Source organism: Cyprinodon tularosa, unplaced genomic scaffold (genome assembly GCF_016077235.1).
Source record: "Cyprinodon tularosa strain WSP-4 unplaced genomic scaffold, ASM1607723v1 ctg1098, whole genome shotgun sequence".
Taxonomy (NCBI): domain Eukaryota; kingdom Metazoa; phylum Chordata; class Actinopteri; order Cyprinodontiformes; family Cyprinodontidae; genus Cyprinodon; species Cyprinodon tularosa.
The window spans coordinates 126,144-136,161 of record NW_024037891.1 but is presented as its reverse complement, the minus strand read 5'-3'; the positions used below and the strand labels follow the sequence as shown (position 1 = coordinate 136,161).

Below are 10,018 nucleotides of genomic sequence, written 5' to 3'. Positions count from 1 at the left end.
CTTCAAAAAACAGTTGCATTGAGATACTGATTCCATTTAGTAAAGAGGAGATAAAATCTATTATAAAACAAAAGGTTAAGGAAAGATGGCAGAAGCAGTGGGAGGAGGAAAGAACTGGTAGATGGCTTTATAGCATTCAAAGGAAAGTTGGGGTAATGAGGGGAACAGGAAGAAGTAGAAAAGAAGATAATATCATATCCAGGTTACGTTTTGGTCATACAGGCTTAAACAGTACATTATTTATAATGGGAAGACATCCATCAGGAAATTGTGAATTTTGTTTTCAAGAAGAGACAGTAGAACATGTTTTGTTGTTTTGTCCAAAGTACTCTGAGGAGAGAAGGAAATTAGAATATCGACTTCTAAAGAATAAGTTACAATTAAAAATATCAGATATGTTGGGATATTGCTCCTCTTCTGAATATTTACGTCATTTATTAAGATTTCTTAAGAAAACTAAACTGATAGAAAGGATTTAGTTTTTTTTTTTTTTTTTTTTTTTTAAGGTTGCGTCCTGATCCACACTCCTTACCAGTAGGTGGCGGTAATGCACACCAATAAGTTGCTTGTCAACCGCCATTAAACAAGAAGAAAGAAAGAAAGAAAGAAAGATATTAAATGAGCTTTGTCATTCATAATAGTTGATCCATTGGGGAATAATAAGGGGTTTATATTTCTATTTACATTAATTCAGAGGCTATGAGCTCTGTGCTCTCATCATTATATCTGTTTACCTTCTCCTGCTGTTGCAAGTCAAATTCTGTCTTTGAAATTTACAATTTTACACCAAATCACATTATAGATCATTATTAGAAACTCCAAATTTTAAGAATTTAAAAAAATAAATTATACATTTTAGAAGTAATAGTAGTGCAAATATTATTAAGAATAGTTTGTGTTTTATTTAGCCTATACGTTTACTGAATTAACTTGCCAATAGAGGGCGCACTTGCTCTTCCAGTTCCTATTTTCCTATTTAATCAATTTAAGCACATTTTATATAAAATAATAAAATCTTTGTGTAAAATAGTTTTATGCTAAAAACACCTTCAAAACCCTAAAATATCTTCCAAATAAAGAAAATAAAATGCGACCCATCAGCCCTCCGTTCTTATGACGTAGCGGAAGTAGTTTCTACTTCCTTTCCTCCATTAGGTGAGTCCGTGGCGGCAGCACGTTCTCTGGCTCTGCCGCTTTAACCGACATATTTAATGTTCTATTAGTTAAAAGTGGGTTTAGATTGAATCAAAGTAACTGGTTGTTTTTTTATTAATCACAGATCGCCACCATGGGCCGCCGACCTGCTCGCTGGTGAGTTTCTGACTGCTTCCTAACATCAGGCGGAGTTCAGGGGGAAAATGGCTGCTGGCTGGGAGGCTGCTGCACGCGGAGAGACCGGCCTCGGGGGGGAGGAGAGAGACCGGCCTCACCGCGGAGAGACCGGCCCTCCGGCGGGCCTCCTAACCTTCCGCCGGCGGCTTTAGGAGCAGCTGCCGCCGGTTTGAATCTTTAATTCAGTCCGAGGCCTTAAGCTAAAGCTGGCTAACTGGAATTTAGCATTAGCATAGCCTTATGAGGGAACGAGAAGTTCTTAATCTTTATTAGTTTGATAATTTTATATCGCTTATTAACAGGATGAACAGCTTCAGTTAAAAGTATTTTAATTAAATTTCCACGTGAAGTTAAACTTGTAAATATTTCCCACCTTATGCAGGTTTACATGTCTCTATATGTCAGCAGGTCTCATGCATTATCAGAATCAACTAGCCTGCAGAAGTATTCACAGCCCTCCATGCATGTTAGCATAAATCCTGGACATGAAAGGGACGGTCAGTGTGAAGCTAACATTATCTGAGCTAATAAAGCTTTTATATCTTATAAGAAGTGCCATAATGGATCAGACTGGATTGTTTTTTCCCTGAAGAACAGCAGTTAACCTAAAGTCTGAAGTCTATTCAGTGGGATTCACTTCTGGGCTTTGACTAGACCTTTCTACAGCGTTTAAATGTGTTCCATTAGACCGGCCCTCAGGGACCCATCCCGCTGGTTCCAGATGATTAACAGGCTTCTGTAGAGCTTAACTGTAGAAGAGCAGCAGTCCTGGTTTGAGAAGAGCTGAAACAGAGACGTATCTAAAACCTCCAGGGTCCCTGAGCACCATTATAATGGGAACCACTGCCTTACACCAGTTTTAGCAGGCTGCTTTGGTTGGTGTCCTCCATTCAGGATCACAGGCAGACTGTCCTGCTTGCCCGCCACCACCATGTTTCACCAAAGGGTTCTTTAGGTAACGGGATGCTAACAGCTGTGGTTTTCCCTCAGGGATATTTCTGAGGATATCAAATGGGTGTAAAGACTTTGATGCTCATGTCAGCAGAGGTTTAGGGCTGCCACTGAACCATGTCTTCTGTCTTTCAGCTACCGCTACTGCAAGAACAAGCCTTACCCCAAGTCTCGCTTCTGCAGAGGAGTTCCTGGTGAGAGCCGCTAATACTTCGTCTGTCCTTAATTTATTACAGAGACCCGCTGCTTTGCTCGGGTCTACCTCATCTTTATGTTTTCAATCAAGATCTTAAAGTTCCTGAGGTCTGGGAGGTGCTGCAGGGATCCCCTGACTCCAGGTTCCCTAAAAATATCCTTTGTCCCAAACGCCGATGCTCCCTTGAACTAAAGAAAGCCCGTTTTATTTGACCGCTTGGTTTCTGTCAGCATTTTAATCCTTCCTGCCTAGGTGAAACTGAGGCACTTAAGTAGGACCTGATTAACTGGTTGATTTATTTTATTGATTAATGATCAGATACTTTATAGCAGACCGGTTAAAGATTTAAACCAGCTGAAATTAAAGGCTTCTGAATTGTAGAGCAGATTTACAGATGAAAAAGACTAAGCTTAAATGTAAAATGTATATTTTCAATGTTTGTATAATTCCTGTGCTAAGTGGGTCGCTCAACGGAAGGAGTCTCTTTACTAAAGTTAAGCCGGGAGTAAACTGTTTTTTTTTTTTTTTTGCCCTTTTCGGTGCGATTCTCCAGTCGTGCGAGAATTTCTCCAATGTGCGAAAATGTCGATCACATCTGCTTTATTTTGATCAACTGCTTTAAAAGCTTTTGTTTCCTGGTGGTTTCAGGACAAATTAAAGGTGTAGTTGTGTTTTAAAGGCTCCTACTATGAGGTTCTTTATACACGATATAGGAAGGAATGGATGAAGGCAGTTCCTGGGGAATTAATTGATCCAGTTCCTGTTAAATCTGGACTTTATTTGGAGCAAACCAACCAAAGGACAGTCATCGGTGGCGTCCAGCCGCTGGTTCTGCAGCTTATTAAGCCGACCGGTTCTGCTGCAGTGCGGCTCCGGTGTGCAAAGGCTGCAGACAGTGATTCTGTGGTTGTGTAAGTCCTCAGCTGCAAGGTGCCGAGGGCTTTAAGGGACCGCTGAGACAAACCGATTCCTATGGATGAAATCCTCTGTTCTGCACGGATCCAGTCTTCTAACGTTTCCTCTTATTTCAGATCCTAAGATCAGGATTTTTGACCTGGGAAGGAAGAAGGCCAAAGTGGATGAGTTCCCTCTGTGTGCCCACATGGTCTCTGATGAGTACGAGCAGCTCTCCTCTGAAGGTAAGAACCGTCCTTGTCCTCAGGGGCCCCTCCCCCGCCTGTTGCAGGTGCCTCTCAACAAAATGGTTGCATGTTGATTATTCATCCATTCATTCCAGGTGCTTGGAGAGAAAAAACTTTAGAGGAAAACGTCTGATAAACACTGAAGAGCAGAGAAATAAAACCAAAAATATAAGTGGAAAATATATTGGATGGAAGCAGTGTGAGCTCACTGAGCTGTAGTCCCAAACCCCACAGCATTCTGGGGGATGTAGGCAGATAAAGGGATTTACATTTAAACTATAGATAAACATTTCCAATACTTGAGGTGGCGCTAATGTGTGTAATGTGGGTCTGCTGCAACAAGTGGGCTGCTGCTCTGTTCTCTCCTCTGACCTTCTGCTCTGTTCTCTCCTCTGACCTTCTGCTCTGTTCTCTCCTCTGACCTTCTGCTCTGTTCTCTCCTCTGACCTTCTGCTCTGTTCTCTCCTCTGACCCTCTGCTCTGTTCTCTCCTCTGACCTTCTGCTCTGTTCTCTCCTCTGACCTTCTGCTCTGTTCTCTCCTCTGACCTTCTGCTCTGTTCTCTCCTCTGACCTTCTGCTCTGTTCTCTCCTCTGACCTTCTGCTCTGTTCTCTCCTCTGACCCTCTGCTCTGTTCTCTCCTCTGACCTTCTGCTCTGTTCTCTCCTCTGACCTTCTGCTCTGTTCTCTCCTCTGACCCTCTGCTCTGTTCTCTCCTCTGACCTTCTGCTCTGTTCTCTCCTCTGACCCTCTGCTCTGTTCTCTCCTCTGACCCTCTGCTCTGTTCTCTCCTCTGACCTTCTGCTCTGTTCTCTCCTCTGACCCTCTGCTCTGTTCTCTCCTCTGACCTTCTGCTCTGTTCTCTCCTCTGACCTTCTGCTCTGTTCTCTCCTCTGACCTTCTGCTCTGTTCTCTCCTCTGACCCTCTGCTCTGTTCTCTCCTCTGACCTTCTGCTCTGTTCTCTCCTCTGACCCTCTGCTCTGTTCTCTCCTCTGACCCTCTGCTCTGTTCTCTCCTCTGACCTTCTGCTCTGTTCTCTCCTCTGACCCTCTGCTCTGTTCTCTCCTCTGACCTTCTGCTCTGTTCTCTCCTCTGACCTTCTGCTCTGTTCTCTCCTCTGACCTTCTGCTCTGTTCTCTCCTCTGACCTTCTGCTCTGTTCTCTCCTCTGACCCTCTGCTCTGTTCTCTCCTCTGACCTTCTGCTCTGTTCTCTCCTCTGACCCTCTGCTCTGTTCTCTCCTCTGACCCTCTGCTCTGTTCTCTCCTCTGACCTTCTGCTCTGTTCTCTCCTCTGACCCTCTGCTCTGTTCTCTCCTCTGACCTTCTGCTCTGTTCTCTCCTCTGACCCTCTGCTCTGTTCTCTCCTCTGACCTTCTGCTCTGTTCTCTCCTCTGACCCTCTGCTCTGTTCTCTCCTCTGACCCTCTGCTCTGTTCTCTCCTCTGACCCTCTGCTCTGTTCTCTCCTCTGACCTTCTGCTCTGTTCTCTCCTCTGACCTTCTGCTCTGTTCTCTCCTCTGACCTTCTGCTCTGTTCTCTCCTCTGACCTTCTGCTCTGTTCTCTCCTCTGACCTTCTGCTCTGTTCTCTCCTCTGACCCTCTGCTCTGTTCTCTCCTCTGACCCTCTGCTCTGTTCTCTCCTCTGACCTTCTGCTCTGTTCTCTCCTCTGACCTTCTGCTCTGTTCTCTCCTCTGACCCTCTGCTCTGTTCTCTCCTCTGACCTTCTGCTCTGTTCTCTCCTCTGACCCTCTGCTCTGTTCTCTCCTCTGACCTTCTGCTCTGTTCTCTCCTCTGACCCTCTGCTCTGTTCTCTCCTCTGACCCTCTGCTCTGTTCTCTCCTCTGACCTTCTGCTCTGTTCTCTCCTCTGACCCTCTGCTCTGTTCTCTCCTCTGACCCTCTGCTCTGTTCTCTCCTCTGACCTTCTGCTCTGTTCTCTCCTCTGACCCTCTGCTCTGTTCTCTCCTCTGACCCTCTGCTCTGTTCTCTCCTCTGACCCTCTGCTCTGTTCTCTCCTCTGACCTTCTGCTCTGTTCTCTCCTCTGACCTCTGCTCTGTTCTCTCCTCTGACCCTCTGCTCTGTTCTCTCCTCTGACCCTCTGCTCTGTTCTCTCCTCTGACCTTCTGCTCTGTTCTCTCCTCTGACCTTCTGCTCTGTTCTCTCCTCTGACCTTCTGCTCTGTTCTCTCCTCTGACCCTCTGCTCTGTTCTCTCCTCTGACCCTCTGCTCTGTTCTCTCCTCTGACCCTCTGCTCTGTTCTCTCCTCTGACCCTCTGCTCTGTTCTCTCCTCTGACCTTCTGCTCTGTTCTCTCCTCTGACCCTCTGCTCTGTTCTCTCCTCTGACCCTCTGCTCTGTTCTCTCCTCTGACCTTCTGCTCTGTTCTCTCCTCTGACCCTCTGCTCTGTTCTCTCCTCTGACCCTCTGCTCTGTTCTCTCCTCTGACCCTCTGCTCTGTTCTCTCCTCTGACCTTCTGCTCTGTTCTCTCCTCTGACCTTCTGCTCTGTTCTCTCCTCTGACCCTCTGCTCTGTTCTCTCCTCTGACCCTCTGCTCTGTTCTCTCCTCTGACCTTCTGCTCTGTTCTCTCCTCTGACCCTCTGCTCTGTTCTCTCCTCTGACCTTCTGCTCTGTTCTCTCCTCTGACCTTCTGCTCTGTTCTCTCCTCTGACCTTCTGCTCTGTTCTCTCCTCTGACCTTCTGCTCTGTTCTCTCCTCTGACCTTCTGCTCTGTTCTCTCCTCTGACCTTCTGCTCTGTTCTCTCCTCTGACCCTCTGCTCTGTTCTCTCCTCTGACCCTCTGCTCTGTTCTCTCCTCTGACCCTCTGCTCTGTTCTCTCCTCTGACCCTCTGCTCTGTTCTCTCCTCTGACCCTCTGCTCTGTTCTCTCCTCTGACCCTCTGCTCTGTTCTCTCCTCTGACCCTCTGCTCTGTTCTCTCCTCTGACCTTCTGCTCTGTTCTCTCCTCTGACCTTCTGCTCTGTTCTCTCCTCTGACCTTCTGCTCTGTTCTCTCCTCTGACCTTCTGCTCTGTTCTCTCCTCTGACCTTCTGCTCTGTTCTCTCCTCTGACCTTCTGCTCTGTTCTCCATAGCTCTGGAGGCCGCCCGGATCTGTGCTAACAAGTACATGGTGAAAACCTGCGGTAAGGATGGCTTCCACATCCGCATGCGGCTGCATCCCTTCCACGTCATCCGTATCAACAAGATGTTGTCCTGCGCTGGAGCTGATAGGTGAGCCATCAAAGCGGCGCCGCTGTTTGGATTCTTTGAGTGTTTTGGGTAATTTTTTCCCCGTCTGAATCTCTTCAGGCTCCAGACGGGAATGCGTGGCGCCTTCGGTAAACCCCAGGGTACCGTAGCCAGAGTCCACATCGGCCAGGTGATCATGTCTGTGCGTACCAAGGCTCAGAACAAGGAGCATGTGGTGGAGGCTCTGCGCAGAGCCAAGTTCAAGTTCCCCGGACGCCAGAAGGTAAAGTCCCAGCTGAAGGGATGTCATCTGGTTGCAGAACCTGCCGGTTCTGCTCTGCAGCTTATTAAGCCGACCGGTTCTGCTGCAGTGTGGCTCCGGTGTGCAAAGGCTGCAGACAGTGACTCTGTGGTTGTGTAAGTCCTCAGCTGCGAGGTGCCGGGGGCTTTAAGGGACCGCTGAGACAAACCCGCCATTTTCCTCTTTACTGCTGATGTTTGCTGTGAGCGTGTAGTGATGTCATCACTCTGATCTGCAGATCCACATTTCCAAGAAGTACGGCTTCACGAAGTTCAATGCCTGTGACTTCGATGACATGATGGCGGAGAAGCGTCTGATCCCTGATGGCTGTGGGGTGAAATACATCCCCAGCAGAGGCCCCCTGTCCCGCTGGAAGGCTCTGCACGCCAACTAACCTGTGCGCGCTCTGTGACCGACAATAAACTGATTTGGTTCAGAAAAAGATCTGCTTTGCTTTTATTTCTACTTTTTGCATAAAATCATCTAATCTGTTGGCTGAAGGATTGAAACAGGAGGAAATGTTGACTACTTCATTTTAAACCCATCAAACAGTTCAGCCTCTGACATCAGGGAAGGGGGCGTGGCCTTTAAGGGCGCCATCAGATTATTGAAATGGCTAAAACTTCTATTCAGTTAATTCCTATAGCTCCAATAAACATGTCATCTAAGGTCAGATCAGAGACTCATTGACTCTTCAGCAATTCCTCTCTAAGCATGCTTGTAGTGATGGTGGAGAGGAAAAACTCAGGAAGAAACCTTATTCTGAGATAAAGTGGCAATGCTCCATTTGCTGTACAGCGCCATCTTGCGGACAAAGTATTCATGTCAGTTTGGGTGATTTAGACTGCTGGACTTTAGCCTGTTTATGGAGAAATTTTAAAGATTTGATATTTAGAAAGTTCACAATTTAATTAAACTCACTGCAATGAAAATAAGATTTAAAAAAACGTAAAGGCAGACGCTTGGTCTGTCCGTATGAGCTACAGCAAAACAAATCAACCAATATGGAAATAAAACTTACTTTTAAGCACAGAAAGTAAAGCTTAAGACCATGAAGAAAGAACCGATGGTGCTTCTTTCTCCTGACTTTGCTTCAGATTTTGTCTGAATCTTTCTGTTCCAAACTAGATTCTAGAAACTAGAACCAGGAACTGAATCAGGTGTCAGAGCACTGACCTTTGACCCCTAAACCACAGGAGAACCATTTATCAACTCTCTGTAAACATGGGCGTTTCTGGACGGAGGCTAACGGGGGGCCAATGTCCCCGTGAATCTGGTTCTGACCTGTTCTGCAGAAATAAAACTGATTATTACTGTGATATTTGCCCCTGAAACCACGCCTGATTTCTCTGTTTGAAGTTTTTCTATTAGTTTTACTGTGATTCAGAAATGAAGCTGAATGAAACTTAAAGCTTCAGAGATCCTGAAGCTGGATCCGTTTCCTGTCGTTAGACCGAAGCTCTGCGACCTGCAGCTCTTTGGCTCATTTCATTCACTAAAATGTTTCCTGTTCGCTTCTGGGACTCCATGATTAAAACTGGTGGCAGAGGAGCCAGAGAAGCTGCTTAAACTTTAACCAACTTTAAACTTTAACACTCTTTTTGTTTTTCTTGGATTAGAACTGCCGTAAAATGTGTAAATCTCATTAACAGCCAGATTCACTCTTCCTGCCGGGCTGCAGTAACCGCTCAGAGAGCTTTGACAGTTAATTCACATGATTAAATGAGAAAGCAGCAGGTTTATATGATGAAGCAGAAATATAGAAAACCTTTAACCATCTTTTCTGCATATTTATTGTTTTTTTTGGCCTGATCAAGCAGGAATGTTTTAGTTTCTAAATATGAAACTAAATAAAGAGAAAAGTTCCTGCTGGTTTGATCTGATCCAGGATCAAGTTAACTTAAAGGTTTCTTTTAATCAGGATTAATCAGGGGATATAAATATAGTTTGTCCTTTAGGAGGAGGTTTGGACTGGGCGGTGAGGACACGTGGATGGTAGCACGCCAGGTGTACGAGCGGCTGATACCAAGCGGAGAGAAGGCGGTTGACATAAACTGGTTTGTGACTGGATCGGGATGGCAACAAAGTCAGATGGGGGTGGTGAGGATGACATGGATTTTGATGAGTGGACATCGGTAGGAAGAGGAAGAGGTAGAGGGAAGGCGAAGGTTCTGAGAGAGGATAGAGTAATTGGTAGCCAGAACAGTAAACGAAGTTTGGAAGAGTACAGCTCTGATGAAGAAAACAGAGCAGTCAGGAAAAAAGTAACAAACGAAGAATTTAAGGTAATACTTAAATTCAGGAACGAAGATATAAATGTTAACCTGAGCCCGATTCAAGTCTCAAGGGAAATAAAAAAGAAACTAGGGGAAGTGGAATTTGTTAAAACATTACGAGATGGAAACATGTAGATAAAATGCAAATCTGAAGATCAAAAGAATAAATGCATGCAGATTGACAACATTTGCAAAAAAGTTGTTAGTGAGAAACTAATTGTTGGAGAAAATAGAGTGTCACGTGGTGTTATCACTGATATTCCGCTGGAGGAGGATTTAGAAAGACTCAAAAAGAATATACAGGGGGGAGAAGTTCGGAGATTGAAAAGATTGCAAAAGCATGTAAATGGAGAAAAAATAGAGAGCTTATCGATTCTTTTGGAGTTTCAAGGAGAAGTCCTTCCTGATAAAATTAAAATTGGATTTATGAGTTTTCCTGTAAGACCATATGTTCCTCCCCCTTTGCAATGTTTTAAATGCCAAAGGTATGGTCATATCGCAGCAGTATGTAAGGGGAAACAAAGATGTGCCAAATGTGGAGGAGATCATCGATATGATGAATGTGGAGTGGATGTACAAATGAAATGCTGTAACTGTGGGGGTCAACATAATGTGGCATATGGAGGTTGTG

The 10,018-nt window shown here is 45.3% G+C and overlaps 1 protein-coding gene and 2 non-coding genes across 3 annotated transcripts; all 3 read left to right on the top strand.

Annotated features, from left to right (window-relative positions):
* Nucleotides 1–1,207: 1,207 nt before the first annotated feature.
* On the top strand, nt 1,208–7,555 carry rpl10 (ribosomal protein L10). Its single transcript, XM_038294313.1, has 6 exons — nt 1,208–1,311; nt 2,419–2,477; nt 3,511–3,618; nt 6,714–6,852; nt 6,931–7,093; nt 7,350–7,555. Exons 1-6 carry the CDS (start codon nt 1,289–1,291, stop codon nt 7,503–7,505), a joined length of 648 nt encoding a protein of 215 aa, XP_038150241.1. The 5' UTR covers nt 1,208–1,288; the 3' UTR covers nt 7,506–7,555.
* LOC119789442 lies at nt 3,311–3,443 on the top strand. Its single transcript, XR_005281590.1, has one exon. It is a non-coding gene; the product is annotated as a small nucleolar RNA SNORA70 (small nucleolar RNA).
* LOC119789450 lies at nt 7,148–7,280 on the top strand. Its single transcript, XR_005281591.1, has one exon. It is a non-coding gene; the product is annotated as a small nucleolar RNA SNORA70 (small nucleolar RNA).
* Nucleotides 7,556–10,018: the final 2,463 nt, after the last annotated feature.